Below are 22,075 nucleotides of genomic sequence, written 5' to 3' on the forward strand. Positions count from 1 at the left end.
AAGTCTGAGAGAACGTACCTCTTACTGTAATGTTGCTTGCATCTTCTACTACTCACAAGCCTAATCAGCTTGTGGCCCTACACTTGATTCTTCTTTTCTTCAAGGACTTCTAAAATACTGTGACATTCTATTTACCTACAAAGAAGTGCTTCAGCTCATATAGACTTGTTTAGCCTCTTCCACTGAATGACTCTTATTGGGGGATCTGAAAGTATTTGCCTGCTTAAGAAGATTTGTGGTCTCTTGTATGTTCTAAATAATCTTTTCCTTTGACTTATTGATATATGATTCTAAATGCAACAGTGATATATTAATGTCCCCAGCACCCTAGCAATTGAAGTCAACTGAGGGTGTAGGTAGTGACTGTGGGCCATCCCAAAAGGGTATCTACTGATTTAAAGATATTAAGAGTGTGTATTTAATGAAGTGTATTTCAGTGTTACTGTTATATTGCTCACTTCTGAAGAAGGTTTATTCTAACTGACTGATAAATTTATAATTGTTTATTCAAGAAACATTGAGTGTAAGAGTCTATTTGAATACTTGTAACTGTAAATCTCCATTTACCACCACTACAGCTAACATTGACCCCTCTTGAGATGAGCCTGGCTGCTCAACACGCTACCAAAACTGTGTAGTACAAGCTTATACCAATGATTGGGTTTCCTACACATGTAGTCAGAGTTGTTTGTAGTGTTCGCAGAGGGTACTGCATACAAACTTTGCCTAACAATCTGGACTCCAAATCATCGCATTTATCCCATACTGCCTTCAGGTTATTTTTAAATTACTTCTACGTCTTTCCCGTGTGTGGCTGTAGTATCCTCTAGGTGCTCACCCTGTCCTCTGCCTCTGAAACTCTGGTGTTCACTTTTTGTATGTCTGCCCTCATGGAGGCGATGTTGCAGACTATATTGTCCAATTTATTATTCACCGCTGAGAAGCTCGTCTGCATTGCCGTCATGCATGTGTCCATATTTGTGTCAGCGTGAGCTACGATGGGCACAGGGGCGGATGGAGGGGACCCCTCATGGACTACTGTCCATGAAGGGTGTACTCTTGTATGAGTCCATAGGACCCTTCTTATTTCCCTTTGCAACTCTTGTCATCTCCCCTTTGGGGTGGTCCAGCTGTCATGCGTAATATGGGGTTGTGCTTCCTTGCTGACGGCTGGTTTCGCTGCTGTTTTAACTCGACTTATTAGATGCAGGTGATGGTCAGTGGTATTTCCACATTGACGGCTGCAGCGCTACGTGATCCTGGACTGTGGTAGCAGCGACTCAGCGGGCTAGGTGGCCACACGTTGGCGCTTATTTTGCTTTTCCATAGCTGACCCAAGTTCGCCGTTGTGTCAAGTTGTTTTCTGGTTTATAATGCTCACTGTTTAGTTGCCCTGGCTTTCCTTGTCCCAGGGCTTTGTTGTGCCAATTACCCCATTTCTGAAAGGAGGTAGCGCCGTTTCAATTAGCATTTACATATGTGGATGAGTACGATATTTTCTGTTCTCCCGCTCCTTCGATCCCGTTCTGAGGGTGTGCCTTCGTTCGAGGGGATTATTAGCGCTCGGGGGGCCTTTCATCAGGTTACCGCTGGGATGTACCTTCTGCGGCAGGGGGTGTCCCGCCTGCCGTCCGGTGCAAGTCACCTCTGTGTAACACAGCTAAGAGGTTCGCAGTCGGGGCACAAGTGTTGGAACGTGCCTTTATTTCCTCGCATCAGGCTGTTTGGTGCGTGTTCCGCTGCTTCCCAATGGAACGCTGCCTTCACTGGAGTAATGGCGGGAGCAGCACCCTGACCGCTCTGCCGGCTCCCAAACGTCTCCACCATCCAAATCCCACAGGAGCCTCTGTTTTTCGTCAGGTTTTTCCCCAAAGGTGTCCACTATGCTGCAGACTTGCGCACCTCAAGTGGAGTTAGACGGATTTTGTAGGTTGCAGAGCTCTCACGTTAGGTCATCTTCATTGGCGCACCACAGCGCCCCACCATGTTTTTAATGACATTGCTGCTAAAGTAAATGAGATAAAGGCAACGTCCAGCAATATGCGAAGGGCAGGAAACCAAGAAGGATAAGTCATGAGTATTTGTATTTATTTGATTATATAGCGCTTTACACCAAAGTGCTGCACAATTGAACAACTTGGTACATAAAACATGAAACAATATAACGGTAGAAGCAAATTACAGTTATGAATCGAATCAATCAACAAACCAGTAAGAAGAGCAATTAAACTGAAGGGAATAGGGAGAGTAGAGCAGTGGGAATGTGAGGGAGAAGGAGAGATGGGGAGAAGAAGGAGGAGAGAGTGTAAAGGGTGAGAGTGGGTTGGTGAGGGAGTAGAGGGAGGAAAACGAGGGCAGCAGAAAGAAGGGAGGGGGAGCAAGAAGGGGAGGGAGTTTCAAGGCGGGGGTGGAGAAGGAGAGATTTAAGGGAGGTGCGAAATGGGGAGAAAGTAGGAATGGAACAGATTGAGAGAGGTAGGGAGCTCCAGTGCAGGGGAGCTAGGAGCTGGAAGGAGCGGAAACGGGAGGGGGCACAAGGGGACAGAGGTACAGTGAGAAAGAAGTGGTCAGCTGAACGAAGGGAGCGGGAGGGAGTGTAGAAAGAGAGGAGGGAGGAAAGATGGGGGGGAGCAAGCCCATGGAGAGATTTGAAGACAAGGCAGAGAAAGTGAAATTTAAGTTGAGAGTGAAATCGAAGCCAGCCAAGGGAGGAGAGAGAAGCCGAGATGGAGTCGCGGGAGGTAAGGAGACAGAGGGTACGGATAGCAGAGTGGTAGATAGGCTTGAGGGGGGCGAGATGAGAAGTAGGTAGACCAAAGAGTAAGGAGGAGCAGTAGAAGAGGGGAGAGAAGATAAGAGAGGAGATTAGAAGTTTAGTAGCATGAAAGGTGAGAGAGGGGCAGGTTTTGCGAATATTGAAGAGGTGGTAGAGACAGGCACGAGAAGTGAGAGAGAGATGGTGGGAGAAAGAGAGAGAGAGGAGTCAAAGTGAATGCCTAGATCACGGGCGTGGAGAGAGATAGGGAGATTAGTGGGAGGGAAGTGAATGAAAGGAGGAGGGGAGGGAGAGGGAAGAGAGTTGGAGGGGAAAAAGACAACTTCAGTCTTGTCAGTGTTAAGGGAGAGACAGCGGGAAGACATCCAGTTCTTTATGGCAGTAAGGCAGGAAGAGAGTTTCAGGTGGAGGAGGTCAGGTGAGAAGGAAGAGAAAGAAAGGAAGAGTTGAGTGTCGTCGGCATAGAAATGGTGGGAAATTCCAAACGAGGAGATAACAGGGGCAAGAAGGGAGGTGTTAAGTGAGAAAAGGAAAGGTCCAAGCACTGATCCCTGAGGTACGCCGTACTCAACAGATTGGGATGGAGAGTGTTAGGGAGAATTATCTGTTTAGGCTGAATTTCCTAACCTAGTGAGTCCCCCAGCAGCTTTGCTGGATTTTTGGGTTTATTTTTTTCTCCTGCCAAGAGTGAGACTCTTTACCCTCACTCTTGGACATGATTTGAGTGTGTTCCTTTGACTCTAGAGGTGTTTAATGGGCTATGGGGTCTTTTACTCCATAGGGCTTCATGTGTTTTTGTGATGTGTGGTACACAGCACCCTCAGTGCAGTAACACAGGGGTGTCATAGTGACCCCCCAGTATAGACTCCATACCCTGGGACTGACTACTGTCTCCCAGGGCATGTAATGTCACCATTGACTTTAATAGTCTTGAATTCTGAATGGAAACAGTACAAACCATCATATTGTGGACGTACTGGCCGGGGCAATTCGATTGCCCCGGGGTCTGTTAGTCGAGGGGGCACGTCTCCGTACCCCCTGATCGAGTTTTGGCTGGTGGCAGTGGATACTTTTTATATTCAACCGCGAATATTTCTCTATGGGATTTTCCCATTGTTCGAGGCTACTATCTTTATTTATTCAATTACGATAGCCTCGAACATACCGCCGGTTTATTTATTTATTATTAATTCTCCGGTTGGTATTTTTTGCCAAAACTCGGTTCTAAAATGGCGCTTGTGTTCTCTTCTGTAACTCCAACCCAAGTCAAGCCCTTTGTTCCACTTTTTGGCGGGCTTCTCCACAGAAGCCCTCCAAAGTGTTGCCACTCTGTCTGGGGTACTTAGGAAGGGTGGTGGGGGATTTAGGCACCCTGGACTGAGTTGCCTAAGTGGTGAGCCGGCCAGCTCACCACTTAGCATGTTTGAGTGACAGCTAGGCTGAGTGAATGGGGGTTTTCTGCATAAAAGCAGGGCTTTGGGGACTGGGACTTCAGAAGTCGCCACAAGACCTAAGAATCCAACGAGGGAGAAGCTGAGCCGACCTGCTATGACGACACCACCGGTGGAGCCCTGCAGAACCGTCTCACCACTTTTCCCAATGACAGAGGAGATCTCCCGCCGGAGAGTCTTCTTCCTTTGACTGGTGGGGATAACCAGTTTCACCGTCTTTTCGCTTTCCCGATGCATCTCGTAGCTGCCTTGCCTGTGCCAAGCACCCCGGCAACCGGAATACCACGTTTTACCACGACCGCGAAATAAAGGGTAATACCTTTAACCGGAAAACTCCACGGCTGGTCTCTCCCCTGGCAGTGCAACGACCTTCATCTTTCCTCCAAGTCAAGATCTTCTCTTATTCTGGACGACGCCGAGACTTGCGCCCGCTGCCAGGAACAACTGCCGCCGCTGGAGGATCCTTCCCACTTAAGGTACCGTGTCCCGCCTGGCTTCCCTTGCCACCGACTGTACAGGGTAGATTTAGCCCCCGGCTTTCGAACCTGGGTTAGCCTGGGGCACCCTGGCTAAACTTTTCTGAGACTCTCTAAACTCTTTTCGAACTCTCTGCAAGACTTTCAAAGCCTAGTGTAACTGCGTGATCTTGGGCGCATTTGTGCTCTGCTCTCTCTAAGAGTGGGCCCAGCCTATGGACTTTGGCTCACCAGTGACTTTTACTCTTCTGCCTTGCTAAAAGTGTTCCTAAATCTTAGAGTGGTGTATCGTCACATATTCTGTCTTTTTCCCTCCCTTCTTCAGAAACCTATTGGAGTGCCTTCTATAGTTAAGCGCTCACCTCTGTCTGGAAATAAGTGGTGTTAACTAAGACTTGTCTGATAAGGAATAAGGGTTGTATATATCATAATAGTAACTGTGTTTAGAGTGTTTTACAATAAGAGTGCTGGAGTGTTTCAAACAGTGTGTTTTTAAATAAATAATTATATACTTTGATACCAAAGCTCTGGTCAGTGTTTGCTTGTGCTGTGGTGTCTGAGTGCCTATTGTGTATACTTTGCATACTGCCTAACTCTTCTTGAGGGAAGTCTGACTGCTCAGCCACAGCTACCAGGTAAATCTGGGTGGTACAGACTGCTACCAAGTGGGTCTGCTGCTAACACCTCTAGTCCTAAATCTTTTGCAGTGTTCCCAAAGGGAACTGCACAGGTTTCTGCTTAACAGAGAGGACCGGCCACCCCAGGAAACAGTGAAAGAGCGGGAGGAGAGGTAAGAGGATAGCCAGTTAAGAACAGAGACTGTCAATCCAAAGGCAGAAAGAGTGTTGAGAAGAAGGGGGTGATCGACAGAGTCAAAAGCAGAAGAGAGGTCATGAAGAATGAGGACTGAGGATAGCTTAGAGTGTCGAGTATTAAGTATTAAGTAGTTTAATTTTGTAGAGACGGGATCATCAGCACCATCCATCTGGATGTTAAAAGCATGAGCAAGAGGAGTCTGGCATAATCTGGTATTTAGAGGCCAAAAAGTTGTTTAAGCTATCCAAGAAGAGTTGGGTGGGTGGTAACAGAGGATAGTTGTAAAAGAGCAGTCGAAGAGTTTCGGTGACGAGGCACACCTCACTCCCTGTTGGTGAAAAATGTTCCAGTGCAGCTGTCAATACCTATCACGTAGAGAAGATCAAAAATGAGGAATCTGTGGGAGTACGCAATACAGTAGAATGTAAAGCCTCAATCAGAGCCATCATAAGGAATGAAAGAATGAAATTAAAATCCCATTCAAACACAAACTGGTTATAGACAGTCTCCATTAAAACTGTATAACAGAGGGGATAGAAAAGAACTAGCCTTGCTCAGGGGTCAGACTGAAATAGCGTCCAGATACTACTGTTTCAGCAGTGAGATCACCTCCTGTAGTGTTACCATGCAAAACTTCTGGGGTTTTATGAACTTGTTCGCTGGGCGCAGGTCTAGAACAGGGCGCATGGTGAGGTCCTTTTTGGGTACAAGGAAGTACACTGAATAAATACCCTTGTGTATCTGAAGAATAGGGACGGCTTCTATGGCGTCCTTTCCCAGCAGCGCTTCCACCTCTTGATTCAGGATCTCCAGATGGTCCGGTGAAAGGCGCTGTAAGCGCGGCGGTCTGAATTGAGGAGGTCGGGGGAATTCCATGCAGTACCCGTGGGCAACCGTCTTTATGACCCAGTGGTCGGAAGTTATCCCTTCCCATGCTGTGAGGAAAGATGTTAATCGCACCCCGGCCCGGGGTGACATGGGAGGGGACCTGGATCTGGTGGTCATTTCTGACCAGAGGCTGCGGCTCCTGTAGGATTGGGGCCTCTACCTCTTGCCGCGTTTGTCCAGTGTTGAAATTCCCCGTGCCATAGTTGTTTTGACCTGCACGGGACTGCCCTTGAAAGGACCGCCGAGAGTTATTACCTCTCTGGGGGGGAAGGTCTTTGTGTGATCTGTTGTAGGGACTTAAGAGTCTCATGCTCTTTCTTGGCTGTTTCCAAGGCCTCATCAACCGCTTTCCTGAAGAGGTTAGCTTCCTCAATAGGCTTACTGATGAGAGAGGCCTGCGTTTCGGGTTTGAACCCTGAGGTACACAGCCAAGCATGTCTTTTGAGTAGGGTCCCTTGGGCCAGAGACCTGCCTGCTGTCTCTGCCGTGTCCAGGGTATTTTTGTTATCACATTCTGGTTCACTTGTCTTCCCTCGACCACAATAGAGAGAAGCTTGGACTTGACTGGTTCTAAAACCTCTTGGAGGCCTTCTTGGAGTAGGTCCTACTGAGAGTAGCATAACTTGCCAATAGCGTGGTTTTATTAGCTATCCGCATAGTGTATGCGGCAGCCGAGGTGACTCGTTTGCCTAGAGCATACAGCCTTTTGGATTCCTTGTCCGGAGGTGTCTCCCCAGTGGCAAGGGGTATCCCTGCCCTCTTTCGGGTGGTAGGCAAAAAAATGTTTCCACTCTTGGGTTCACTGCTCGGGTTTCAGCTGGTGACACCAAGGAGGGAGCCAACCTCTTGATGGAATTAAGTAGGGGAATAGCTTGGCTAGATGGAGGCTTTTCCTTAAGAATATCCTCTACAAAATCCTGTTTAGGCACAGCCTCTTGAGTAGAGATTTTAAAGTGTTCAGCTGCCTTTTTCAACATAGAGTTGAAGACCATCTGGTCATCTACAGGCGAGGCCTGGCGAGCCGGGGTGGACGGAGGGAAATCCAGACACAAAACATCAGTGTCCTGATCTTGAAGTGTCCATGGGTACGTACCCTCCTGCTGGGTTTTCTTCCCAATTGTCCATGGCACCCTGCTGTTCCTCTTCATAATTCTGCAGAAAAGAAGTGTATTCCTCTTCATTGTAAATGTCCCTATAGGTGTCCATGTGGACAATGTCTTCCTTCTGGATGGGGACAGAAGGTTGCTCTTGAAAATGCGAAGTAGATTGAGGGTCTGGCTCTGCACGAGACCTTTTCGGGGATGGATGATCAGAAAAATGGAAAATCCTCCCCAGCCGGTCCATACACCCTTTGAATTTCTCTCTAGTCCATTTAGAGGACCCAGACGGGCCTATGGGTGGAAAAACGTCATCCTCCGCTCTACGGCACCGAAAAGAGCCTCTAAAGGTGTCGGAAAGAGGCTCTTGACTATCTTCATAAGTATCGTGAGAATCAGGGCCACAAACCGCATCCGAAGATTTGCCCGCAGCTTGGCCCATGATTTTAGATGGAACCGGGATAAGTCCCACTGCTGCCGTAATCCTCTCGATGCGGTCTTCGATAACCGCCGAAACGGCGTGAGATATTTGCTCCGATGGTCTATCGGTAGGTGTATTACCTGCTATGGCGTTAGAGGGCCCAGCGGTCATTTTTTTCGACTAGAGGCCTAGCCGTAAATTTCGGGACTACCGCGGTCTTCGGGGCCATCGCAGCGTCGGATTTCCGCACTTCGACGTGTGAAGTTTTTGGAGTAGTGCCCTTACTTGTTTTTGATTGCCCAGTCGCAAGACGTTACTTCGGATGCGGGGAAGGCTTTGTATCTGCGTGATCCGAGGAACCCGTCGAAAATTTTGACGGCCCTGTTGGCGCTTGCACCTTTTTCGACGAGGACGTTGAAACCAGTGTAGGGGTTGTATGCTTAGTGAGATGCGTTTGTATGCCCCTGTCGCCGGGTGTTGTCCATGAAGCGAGACTAGAGTCAGGCCTTAAAGGGTCGGGGATGGGCTTGGTGGACCTAGAAGTGTCCGCCTCAAGGTACATTACATTCGCAACGGATATTTGGTCATCTGAGGTGCCCCCGTTACTCTCAGCGGGTGTGGCGGTGGGGGAAGGGCGATCCACCCGCGACATACCGTACGTGGCCCACCGCTTTACACGGTGCTCCTTAAGGGTCTTAGGCCGCAGGAGTTTGCAGGCCGCACACCGCTTTTCGTTGTGATCTAAGGGGAGACAGGCGTTGCACGTCCTGTGTTCGTCCTTCCAAGGATATCTGACCCTACACTTAGGGCAGAACCTAAAATGAGTCCTTTCCATAGCCAAAGGGGAAGATGACCAGACCAAAAGGGTAAAGAGGGGAAAGGAGGAAAGACAAAGCGAAAATATGGTCACCCTGACCCCATTCTCCCTACTGTAAAGGTCGGCCAGAGGGCCTGACCACGTGGGAAGTCCGTCCGCCGGTTCTTAGGTGCCGAAATCCACCGCTGTAGACGAATCCCCTGCAGTCTTCGTCAAAGATGTTCTTGCGACTGAAATGACTTACCGCGTAATAATCGACAAGTCGGTACAAGATAAACAAGGTCTCTTTCTGTAAGAGCTCTGCTATAGGGCGACCAGTTATTTGGGCAGAAAAAAAGAATCTGAGGGACCTCGGCGCGTGAGGGATTTTGGGTACACTACACGTCACGATAGGGATAGTGTTACAGGCACGCCTATGCCGACGTCCCCTTTCGGCCCCCGAAAGACAAGATGCAATACTCTGCGGTTACCACTGGATGGCAGACTATATGCACAGCATGTGATTCTAAGCAGATTAACAAGTATCAGAATCAGTATTACAGATTTAGAACGGAAGAAGGCTATTCAAGGATTGTAAAACCCTATTAGTAATACACTTTTACACGTGTTCAGTTTCAGGAATAATATATTAATACCAACTCTGTTACTTTCTAGAATAGTAGAACACAATTCAAAGGTAAGTAAATAACTTTGTATACTTTTCAGAATGGAAGTATGCAATTCACATGTAAGTAATAACGTTGCAACACTTTGTAACTTATCTTATTGCAGAGACAACCAGTTACATCACTAACACATAGCAATTAAGTACTTGAACACTTGTTTTATTTTCTAGTCAAATTCATTATACTTTAAATGTCCTTCCCTAATCTAAGCCATGAGTGATCTCAGAGGGAGAAGGGGGACACTGGTGGCCCAGTGGCCAACAGTAGGCAGGTCAGGATAATTCCCAGATGCAGGAAAGTCAGAGTTTCATAGAATTGCTCGTCTAACAGGTAAGTACAGACCTTAGAATTAGTAGAAAGTGTTCAGGGACTTCGTAGAAGACTTCCTAGATGCATTCCAGTATAAGGCATTGGTAAACTGTATTGGCGAACTGCCATCTACACGAATCACCACCCTAGCCACACAGAAGCAACAAGACTTTAGGTAAGTATTACCCTCAGCCCCACAGTACCTCAGCAGTGAAGAGCTTGCAGACAGACACCTTCACGATGCAACAGCACAGGACCCGGTCTCTGGATTCTTGTTACTGTAGTGACAAAAGAAAGGACACTGGATGGGAATTTGCAGCAACAGTTGACAGAAAAGGCTCCCAACAAAGGATTCTTTGGTGCTTCTCATGGCTCTGTGGATTTGGCACCCTCTTCAAGGTACCAGATGTGGAACGGTTGTCGTCTGATCAATTCACCGCACTATCTCAGTCCAACACTCAGGTGAGGGGACTTCAAGAAGTGGAATCTTGCTTCTGGAGGTCCAGCCGGAGACCAACGAAGTTTCACAGAGATTTGTTTACGGGAAGATGCTGCACAGCACTCAGCCTTGAGGTCTCAGGGTATTGGCAGTTTGCAGCTCAAGAAGGTCACAGCTCATCATGGGATAGCTCGATATGCAGGTTTTCTTAAGACTGATGGGTCTCACCAGTCCTAGGGTTGGAGTCATCTTCGGGACTCCCAGGTCGCATGGAAGAAGGGATCAGCCCAGGCAGTGGTTACACAGCAGGTCAGTCTTCTCTTCTTCTTCCTCATCGAATACAGCTCCAGTGGTGGACGTATGTTCAGCTTCCAGATCCAGGCCATTTCTCCAGGAACCCAGTCAATCAGCACACGTGCTACATTCAAACTTTGGGGGGTGGCTGACCTTTTAGGACAGCCAGCCTCCCAGTTAGGACTGGTTCCAGGCAGGAATACCAGAAGACAAAGGCTGCAGAGTTTCGGACTCCTCCCTCATTTCCTGTCTTCACAGACACTCTGGAGACTTGGCAGGCTACACAAAGGGATCCCGCTGAAGATTAAAATTAGACCAGGACACCCTCAACCCTCTTCCCAGGAAGGCAAAAGGATCAGGAAAGGACAATCACACTAAAAAATGCCAAAAAAAGAAAGAAGCCATCATTCTAGATGAATGGCGACCCTTCAGAGCATTACTGTGGCTGGTTTGACAGCCTGCAAGTAAAAAATCACCCAAAAGTCAGTATAATATGCCCACTGCCAACAGCCATAATAGTAAGCTTGTCACCTAACAAAAATGTCACAGGAGCAGTGAGATAGGGGACACTATGCATCTCCTCAGCACTCCACATAAGGTGGGGGTGTTGATTTCACATTGGAGTTGTTGAAAGGATAAAAAGTATGCTTCTACCCTTGGGAACAGTAGTTCACAAAAAGGACCCCAAGAGAAAGTAAAAGGGGAGCCCAAGAGGCACCCCAGCAACACTGCACAGAAAGTACTGTGTGCTGCAGTAGGAAAATGCTGATGCCCAAAAAGTTACAGGAAAATATAATTTAAAAAATAAAGCAGACATAAAAAGGACACCCATAAAAAGACTAAAAGAATGGGTGAGTGGTGAAAAAGATTTCCACTGACTCAGGAACATAGAAAAATAATGCACAAGTCCAGCAAAAAGTGCTGGGGGTCTCACAGGTGTCGGATATTAAGTATAACAATGAAAATATAACCTAACACTACACCATCATATCTTGTGCACTAGACCTGGGCAGTGATCTCTCACCCTATTTATTTTTGTCGCTGCCGCTAGGGGTGTGATCTTCGATAAGTGGCATGTCCTTATAAGCAGGTGATTGCTCCTGAGGCTTTGCTGTTTTAATACTTTCTTGTGTAGTGGTTACAGATTTATCAATAAGGGCAAAACTTGCAAATTCAACTCTGGCAGGGTTAGAAAAGCAGGGTTAGATATATAATTAAGTCAGAAAAGGAGCCACCTCGGATGAAAAGGCTACGCACATGAAACATGTATCTCTTTATTGCAGGAAGATAACACATTTGGCTACTTTCAAACTCCTTTACCTTTAAATTTCAATAGTTTTAAACTATTAAAAATCCTCTGCCCCCAAAGCAGTCGGTCAATCACTCAAAACATACAAACTGTTGAATACCTGCCAATGTTGAAAGGTCCAAGTACAACTGAACACAATGCTGCCTGAAACTTGTCCATGAATATACATTTTGACAGCTTTTATTACAGATATCGTTAGTTTCATTTGGCTTTGGTTCCAAATATATTACAAGAAAATCAATGGTGAAATATAAAAATAGAAAAACATTTAATCGACTTACAGGATCTTTGATGGGCCAGTTAGGAAATCGGACAGCATCACAAAAGTGCTTCAAGTAATAAATGTTGCAGAACAGTTCATTCTCAAGCTGGGGATAATTGATTACTGGGATAGGACAGTATTGGTAAAGTGCTCTTGTGTTGCTCTGAAGACGAGGGCTGAAATCGGCAAGGTGGGCAGCAATTTTCTCAATCATGAGTCTCCTGCAATCGATAAAACAATTGGTCAGCATCAAAGCAATGCATTCCCATCAAAACTTTCACCAAGCAGAGGGAAAATTAATAGATACATCCAATGCAACCACCACAGCCCCCAGCTATGCTTTCCTGTTGTACTTAGGATTTCAGGATAGCATAGTAATAACAAAAGTTACTTACCAGAAAAAGAGTTAGTCAGCATTGGCATTTTCATAGATTCACATGCTGTGGGATACTTCCAGTCAGGCTGGGAATCCTCATACTTTAACAAAGCAGTTATGAATGCATGTAACCAAACAATAACAAAAAAAAACTACACTCAGTTTAGTGTTTTATCAGTTCATTTTGGGGCATTTGCTCCTTAGTCACTAGGCACTGTGATGAATCCAGGGGTATTCGTGCCTTCTCCCCTTGGGAGGGAAGTCTGCTCATCCAAACCCTCCCTAAGGGTTTGGGCAAGTGGGACCTAACTGGAAGTGACACTCTTTTCGGGTGCAAGGACTCTCATTCCATCAGGATGCCCCTGTATGGAACAAGACATCTACCTCATTGGACATAAAAAGACTTACTTCTGTTTTGAAGACTCCTATTTTTAAGCCACCAAACAGTAACACTTCTTCTATCTCTTTGCCTTCAGATAATGCTGAACAGAGCCAGAACGGCACAGTCAACAGAGAAGTACACTGTTCTATGTATCCCTGTGACGTGTATAAAAAGAGGACGGATTGTAAAGGACTCATACCGAGGGAGGAAAACTCAGATGAAGAGGAGAGTCTTTGCAGAATCGACGTCCTGGAGGGACAGAGCCATGCAGGGCCACTGGGCATGTGGCAACAAGGAGGGTGAACAAAGCGCTAGCCAACTGCCTGAGGGTTGGCATTCTAACCGAGTGAGAAGCTGAGGACAGAGGAGAGGTAGAGACGGAAACATAACCATCCCATCTGGTGGCATGACCATCAAGAAACTGTGGTGGAAAAGTAGCCCTGGAACGTTACGAGACCAGACGACATGAAGGAGCCCATAGCCACGAGCTCCTCACATGTCAGACTATAGCTACCGAGCAAAATAGCAGCAGGGAGAGTCACGAGATTACAGGAACCGAGAAACCAGATGGAAAATGTACGAAATTTGCAATTAATGAAAGGGGAAGATATCAATGTTATGGGAGCCTGAGAAACCCAGAAGTACAACAAACCCTATGAAAGGGGGACTGATAATAATACAAATGCTGGGTTTAATGATTGGAAAGGTATCAAGGTTGCATGAACCAGAGCAACTCAAATGTGCAAAAACCCTATGAAAGAGGGACAGAGAGAAATACTAAAACTATGTATAGGGCTGAGAAAAGCTATATCGAATTTTGGGGCCTGAGAAACCAGAAGATATAAATAACCTTTGAAAGGAGAGAAAGAAACAGACACATTTGAATTGAGGCTAAGAAAGCCAAGGAAGCTGCAAAACTATAGAACTGTTGGGAATCCAAACACCTTTAAGCAAGAAAAGGCAAATGGCATTTTTTTTATTTTCAAATCATCTTGGAGGAGTGGGATCGGTTTGCATCAACAAACAGTTGCTTTTGAAATCCTTACTGTGAGATGGAGACCAGGAAAGAACCGGCTTAATCCAGAAGCCCTTAAAGACTATTAACTATCTACGTATGAATTGGGCCAGGAAGAATCTGTGTTGAGGCTACTGTACAAAGCCTCACCTTTTTCCTTTGAGTTAGGTGTTTTCTAAAGTGGTACGGCCACTTAGTTGGGTAGGATTCAGACTTAATCTTGGTCTTTGACATGCATCCTCAGTAATGTTTTGCTAGGTAGGCAACTTCCCTCAGAAATAGGTAATAAGTTTTGCTAGGTAGGCAACTTCCCTCAGAAATAGGTAATAAGTTATTAGTTTAACTTTTCTATTTTTGAATAAAACACTTGAACTATGGATCACACTAGTCCAAGCCCTCCTTCAGGTATGCCACAGCATAGACTCATTAAGCTCACCCCTGTAGGCCAAGTTCATAGTGGTGTAACACACGGAAAGCCTCCAATAATGAGGCCCACAAGGGTTGGCAGAACCGCCGGATGTGATTCTATGAAAGATACAAATGCTGGAGAACAACAAATTAATTACCTACCTTTTGGTAATGTTCTTTCTGATGGATGTTCCTCACATAGAGTGATGTCCAGCATCCGAGATAAGTAGTAGTTGAGTGCCTGAACTGGGTCCAGCTGATTGAATCGCTCCTCATATTGGAAGGGTGAAGCAGAGGAAAAAACATAGGAAGAATAGTCTGAAAGAGCTGGACGTCCAAAACAACGTTAGGAAAGAAGGATGGCCTCCCTCTTATAGTAACCTTGCCCTTGGAAAACACCAATGGAACGTTAGTTAACACACATTTTAAGTCCCACCCAGTAACAAACTGGTGTGGGAAAACTGGTTGCACAAAGCCTGCAAAAATCACACAACAGTGGGAATTGTGAAGAAAGACGCTTGCTAAGGGGGCGTGGCTTGGCAGCCATGAGGTAGGCTGCAAGCTCCTGGAGCACTGAGAGATCCTGAAGACGTAATGAAGCAAAACTGGCGGAAAAAAGAATAAGTGGTGGCTGAGAGCAAAGGCATCAGGTCCATAAAGGTCCCGAGCACACAGCGGACGATCCTCGCAAAAGAATTCGGAAGCTAATCAAGGAGGTACACGGCAGAGAGGGATAGTGCTGGCCCGCGCTGCAACTCCAAGATGGCGGATCTGCACTGAGACGGTGCCGGGCTACAGAGCCGAGGAGGGAGGCCCGTTGACAGAGTGAGCAGGAGAGTCTAAAAGCTGAAGCCTCGGCAACGGTGGACAGTCCCCGACTACAGCACCGGAACTGGGAAGTCGATCCAGGCCCCCGGCTTGTCACAGGGTGCCCGGTCTACCCTGAAGAACGAGGGGAGAGTGCTGCCATAAAGAGCGGACAGCAGAGAGGACCATCGCCAGCCGGGCGGGAGTGACTTGAGGAGCCGGAGCCCACAACATTGCCCGGAGGAGGCGAGAACAGGTGCTGGGGTGGAGGACCAGCAGAGCCCCGGACACCTGCCCGCTGCCCATACCACAGCAGGGAATACTAGATCTGCACCCCACGCACAGGGAGCCCATGTAACACCGCCCCCTGCGGAGCGGGACGTGCAGGGGGACACCGAGGGCAAAAACTGTTAAGGGCGCAAGGAAACATGGGAAAACACAGCCCACTTGAAAAACCACATGGGGGGGCAGTGCAAGAGACAGCAGCTGGGGATTACCCCCTCCAAGGGTCAACTAGAGAACCAGCTCAAGTGCAAACAAACAACGTTGCGGCACTGACGCATGAGTGGGCCCACAGGGGGCCTCGCATGAGCAAGCAATTGGGCGCTGGCCCCCCCCCCCACCCAAGTAGTGGTCTGAACAAGAGTACACGGAAGCATTAAAACGGACACAAGATTGTGGGGTGCTGTTGCGCACATCACAAATGGCTGCCTGAAAGGAGAGCTCCGGCCCGAGAAAACAATTGAGCTAAATTGATCCTACCAGGGCCAATCCGGACGCACCACAAAATAGAAATCCGGTAGAGAAAGACTGGAAGAACAAGTCCTGCAAAAACTGGACACGCACGTTGTGAGGCCGCAGAGAAATCCTGCCCGAAACTTTCAGCGACCCAGAGGCTTGGACGCAGCCCCCCGGCGGCTCCATGAGACATCCGCGGTGAGCTGGAGACCAGCAGCAGGCCGAGTTGAGGGAAGGGCACCATAGCCAGAGGGAAGCACTGGAAGACGGCGGGAAAGACACCGAGTGGCTGCCACCCCCTGTGCGATACACCCACAGCCAGCGACTTATAAGAGGAGCGGAGGCCGTCAGCAGCCGGGAGCTACTGCAACAAGGGCCGCGCAACAATCCGAAAAACAGTGTTGGAGGGGGGGGAACCCCGTGAAGCTGACGGGTGACTGCACACCGCTACGGACGGGTGTGCGATTGGAAGGCGATACAAGCGCTTCACAGACCTGGCCCTCCCCCTCTGCATGGCGGCGCACGACATAAGGCTGAACCCTGATCCGTGAGGCCCAGGGCACCGAAGTGAGACGGAACACAGTACTGCCATCTCACCACTAGAGCGGACCAGGGACAGAGGCACGCGGGAGGAGCAGTCATCACCCCCCCTCCAAGTAAGTGGAACGCGACAGGGGGGGGCGGCTGCCAGCGCATACACAGACTCTGCATACAATCCTTAAGAGGGGGACGCTTGGGAGGCCCACGTGGTGGAGGCAATAAACAAGGACTGGAAACCTATAGTGGCGCTGTGATCAGAGCCCACATAGATGCTGGCGAGATAAGCAACCAGAAACTCAGTAATTGCCTCAGCATAAACTGTAAAGTTTGGGGCAAATGTCTGCAAGCAAAGTCTATTCAAACATAGTAAATACAATTACACAGCCTCCCCCCCCCCAGGCGACACTTCCACCTGTACTTCTGTGGGCCCAATAGCACAACCAAGAAGCTCCACCTGTACTTCTGTGGGCACAATAGCACAACCAAGAAACGCGCAGAAGTGTGCTCTATCACATCCTTAATAAGGTAACAACCTATATGGACCCGGGGATGCGCAGAGGGAAGTGCAGGTGGCAACAAAAAAAAGAAGCGAGGCCGACCTTAAATAAACGTGCAGTACACATTCTGAGTCAGGTGGGCATACAGCAACCCCCCCCCTCTTTCTGGACAACATTGCGCCTGACACGGATACGTGGGAGAACACAGTCCACCCTTAAGCGGATAAATGCAACACATGGGCCGCAACGAGAAGAAGGGCACATGAGGGAAAGAAAACGGCCCAATTGACTCTTTGCAAGCTCCCAGCCGCATGGATCTGCAGGGGTGGCGCCACAGACGCCTGACAGAAAGGTGGAAGATCCTGTAGACCCCAGAGAAGACCGCCTGGAGACACTGGTACAGAACGGATTCTTGGCAGTTGATGTCAAGTTGGATTACATAGTAGTGACAATTGGATCTCTGAAGGCACGGGTGGAGAAGGAGAGCACGCGCATCACAGAGGCAGAAAACAGGATACGTACGAATATGGCCACAACATGGCGCGACATAGCCCAACTCAAAACAGAACTACATAAAACTCAGAACAAGTGCAAAGATCTCGAATCGAGATCACAGAGGAATAACATCCGGATTGTCAGGGTCTCAAACTTTCAGCAAGGGCCCCATGGAGAGACAAGTGGAAAACCTTTTGAAAACTCCTGGGAGCGGAACCCTTTTCGGATCACTTCCTCATTGAGAGGGCCCACCGCACCCTTGCACCACCCCGCTCTATAATAGCACATCTCCTCAACTATAGGGACAGAGATACAATACTCCGACTATCCAGAGAAAAAGGAACTCTACATTACGAGGAAAACAGAATGCACATATACCCAGATTTTTCAGCCAATATCCAAACACAGAGAAGGTCCTATGAGTTGGTCAAGAAACAGCTACGGATGCGCAATGTACCTTATGCCCTCATCTTCCCGGCTAAAATGAGAATTCAGCATGGGGGAAGGGCCCACTTCTTTGAGAATCCTGTGAAGGTTATGGTGTATGTGGAAGCCTTCATCCCATTGCCTCCCAGAGACCGAGTGATCGATCAAAACGCTAGACCAAGACTAGGAGAGGAGAGATGAGACTCCGCAGACTGACAAAGGCACGCTGTGTGCCCTCCATAACAGTGGAGACATGCTAAAAAGGATGGCCTGGACAAAAGATCATTGATAATCGGGCCGTGAACCTCTGACAAGGTCAGCCAAATGGCTACAGCGATCGACCCTCAGGAAAGTTCCACTATTTCAAGGGATGCCCAAGGGGAAGGTTTCGAGAGTTACTGGGCAGCATCGTCAAGTTGGGGGGGATGATGCAGGGTGGGGGTCGAAATACCAAAGAATGATTAGCTACGTTGAGCTATATGGGGGATAGTGGGTGAGAGGTGGGGTTCTGGGACCCAGTTGGAAGGGTCCTGCAGGTTAAAACCTGTGGTTGTGCTACTGCACATGACACATTCCTAAGAATCATGGAGATGAAAGACATAGTAATGCTACGCAGACATGGCACACGCCAGGGCGATGGTTAAGGGCCGAGGCTAAAACTCCTTACATGGAATGTCTGAGGCCTCAACAATCGAACTAAGTCAAGTAAGGTGGGGGCCTACTTCACCAGACACCACCCCAGGTGATTATGTTACAAGAAACGCATGCACTCCGGAAGGTGAACATTGAGCTCTTGAGGGGTTGGGGGCAACAAAGATACTATACTGAGAACTCAGCACAGGCAAGGGTTGTCCTCACCCTGATTCACCCCTCCATTGGTTTCCGATTTGGAAAAAGCAAAATAGACCCCTAGGGTCGATATGTCATAGTATGAGGTAGTGTTGCTGGAAAAGAGGTAGTGCTTGTAAATACGTATGGACCAAATGTTGATGATCCCGACTTCTATTTGAACGTGGTACACGAAATAGGCCCCATAGAGAACGAGCAGATAGTGTGTGGGGGGGGGGGCTGATTTTAACACCATTTTGGATATCGGCCATGACCGCTCCACCACCAAACATCGAACTCCCACCAAAACATCTGCCATGATACAGCAAGTCCTATCGCAAATGACTATGGTGGACGCCTGGAGAATGCTGCACCCACAAAAAAAGGCAATACTTATTCTACTCCTCAGTGCATGACACCGAGTCCCGTATAGATTACTGGCTGGTATCTGCGTCCCTCATGAACCAGATCAATAGTTGTGAGATACTCCCCGCCCCCTTTCAGATCACTCCCCTATCATTATGGACATAACACTAGAGGATGTAAAACCCCCGGCCAGGAAATGGAGGATGCCACCTGAGATCCTTAAAGACCCAGCAATCGCAGATGCGTTACATATAGAGGTGGAGCACTTCCTTGAAACTAATAGGGGGTCGGTTGACAAGAACTCAACCCTATGGGAAACCTTTAAGGTCTGGGTGAGGGGGATCCTAATCTCTAGGTCCTCAGGACTATTGAAGTCAGTCAGGGCAGAACTGGAGGAGGTGGAGAAACGCCTGGAAGAACTAGAAGCACTTTACACAGCCACACATGAAGATAAAACCCTAGCGGACATTAATAGTAACTTACAAGAGTTCAATAAACTAGCAACCAGGGAACTACTATACACGGCAACCCCACACAGAGCACTCTGTTATGGCGAAGGGAACAGAGCTGGCCGCTCCCTGGCAAACCTGCTAAAGGCCGAGAGACAACATACGCCAATTTCCAGCATATTAGCGGGAGACGGCACAGTGACTACCAGCGAGGAGGGCATTAATAGAGAATTTGTAAGTTTTTATTCAGAACTATATTCCAACCATGACTTGAAATCAGCCACCGAAATAAGGGACTACCTGAACAATATTACACTCCCGAAATTGTCCACAGAGAATAAACTAGCTCTCGACCAGCCCCTAACAATAGAAGAGATTACTGGTCAGATGGATTGGGAGCAGAGCTGTACGAAGAGCTCAAAGCTGAGCTAGCCCCAATAATGCTGTTGGTGTGGGAGGAAGCAATAGAACTGGGAACCCTACCAATGTCAATGAGAGAGGCCATAATAACAGTGCTTCTGAAGCCCAGACGACCGTTCCACGAAATGTCCTCATACCGGCCCCTGTCTTTAATAAACAGTGATGCAAAAATATTTGCCAAAATCTTAGCCACAAGACTCTTACCCAATATGCCCAGGCTGGTTCACCGGGACCAGTGCGGCTTTATTCCAACCCGGTCGACGGCACTGAATCTCCGGAGACTATTCTGAGTCATGGCCCGGATAAAACCTGAAGCCCAAGCAGTTGCCGTATCCTTGGATGCTGTAAAAGCGTTTGATTTGGTGTTGTGGGTGTACCCGTTTACCGTACTCAAGTAATTTGGAATAGGCCCATACTTTCTAAAATGTATGGGCTACATTATTCAGTAGCACATGAAGATCAATCTTGTCCTGAAGAAGATGGTCGGTAATCAATCACGAATAATCACTTATTGACTGACCCAGTCAATATCACTATACGCAGACGACATGCTGCTATATATCCGAGAACCGGACGTACACCTGGGCCATCAAAGGAAACAATACATGAATTTGCAGAATACTCAGGCTATAAAACCAATAGCTCTAAATCCTAAATATTTTCCCTAACCCCTGCCACTAGATGCCCGAAACAGATATGGCCTGCAGTGGTCACCCACGAAAATAAGATACCTGTGAATTATCGTGTCTGGAGACAGGACCTCCAGTTTATAGTGACTATTTCGAATTACATAATTTCGAATGCCAAAATCTAGAAAAAACATTATACCTAAAAAAAACAACATGGGGGTTCCCCCCCAACTCCCCCGTTTTATTTTTTGTAACCCTTTTTTTACTCACGAAACAAAAAAATCATGTAAATTAAAAATAATTGTGTTTTTGTTGTTGTTTTTTTGGTATAATTTTTGTGACAATTTTGTCATTCGAATTTTTTTTTGCGTCATATTAACTGGATACCAGGAACTCCCTATACTCAGACAACCAAGAACCACTATTAAACACAATATCGACTAAACTCCACTTATGGGCTAAACTCCCTATCTCACTCATAGGCCGGGTTGCAATACTGAAAATGGTTATCCTACCAAAGCTACTATATATCTTCACTAACATCCCGATATGGCCAGGCAGGCAGTTCTTTGATACCTTCAGCTCCATAGCCGTGGAGTTTGTCTGGTGCGAGGGGCGGCCAGAATGAAATGGGAAAAAATGGTAGAGCCCTATGACAAAGGGGCCATAGCAGCACCTGACTTCGAACTATATTATCTGGTGGCACAGGCTCAGTTTGCCAGATACCTAGACACTGCACAACATATCTGTATAGGGAAACACTGTTCGGGAGAATTCTCTGTAAAGGCTAATTTCCCAAACCTAGTGAGTCCCCCAGCAGCTTTGCTGGATTTTTTAGGTTTTTTTTTTCTCCTGCTAAGAGTGAGACTCTTTTTCTCCCACTCTTAGACATGATTTGAGAATGTCCTTTGACTATGTAATGTGTTTTATGGGCTATGGGGTCTCTTACTCCATAAGGCTTCATGTGTTTTTGGTATGTGTGTTACACAGCACCCTCAGTGCAGTAACACAGGTGTGTCATAGTGACCCCCAAACATAGACTCCATACCCTGGGACTGACTACTGTCTCCCAGGGCATGTAAAGTCACCATTGGCTTTAGTAGTCTTAAATTGTGAACAGAACCAGTACAATCCATCATATTGTGGAAGTACTGGTAGGGGTAATTCGATAGCCCCTGGGTCTGTTTTCCAAGGGGGCACTGTCCAGTCCCACCTTGTTGAGTTTCTGGCTGGTGGCAGTGGATACCACACGAAATATTCCACCGGAATATTTCCTATGGGATTTTCCCATTCATTTTAAACGCACCACTTTTTGGTGCAATGTTAAAGATACCGCTGGGTTATTTATTTAATATTTATTCCCCGGTTGGGGCTTTTTGCCAGGATTCGGTTTTAAAATGGCGTTTGTGTTCGCCTCTGAAACTCTAACCTAAGTCGAGCCCTTTGTTCCACTTTTTGGCGGGCTTCTCCACTGAAGCCCTCCAAATGGCGCCACTCTGTCTGGGGTCAACAGGATGTGTGGGAGGGGATTAGGCACCCTGGACTGAGTTGCCTTGGCAACTCAAGTCGCACTCTTGTGTGATTGGCCCAGTGGTGAGCCGCCTGGCTCACCACTTAGCATGTTTGAGTGACAGCTAGGGGGGTTTTGCTGCATAAAAGCAGGGCTTTGGGGACTGGAA

General features: G+C 47.6%; 1 protein-coding gene across 3 annotated transcripts in view; it reads right to left on the reverse strand.

Annotated features, from left to right (window-relative positions):
* Positions 1 to 22,075, reverse strand: part of DNAJC13 (DnaJ heat shock protein family (Hsp40) member C13) — a 2,820,731-nt gene that overhangs the window by 927,570 nt on the left and 1,871,086 nt on the right. For all 3 annotated transcript variants that reach the window (XM_069648714.1, XM_069648713.1, XM_069648715.1), the window contains one exon: positions 12,040 to 12,241. In XM_069648714.1, the coding sequence (XP_069504815.1) occupies positions 12,040 to 12,241 (202 nt within the window). The remainder of the gene's footprint in view (positions 1 to 12,039; positions 12,242 to 22,075) is intronic.

The sequence above is a fragment of the Ambystoma mexicanum genome, chromosome 2q (genome assembly GCF_040938575.1).
Source record: "Ambystoma mexicanum isolate Mex_15411 chromosome 2q, UKY_AmexF1_1, whole genome shotgun sequence".
NCBI lineage: Eukaryota > Metazoa > Chordata > Amphibia > Caudata > Ambystomatidae > Ambystoma > Ambystoma mexicanum.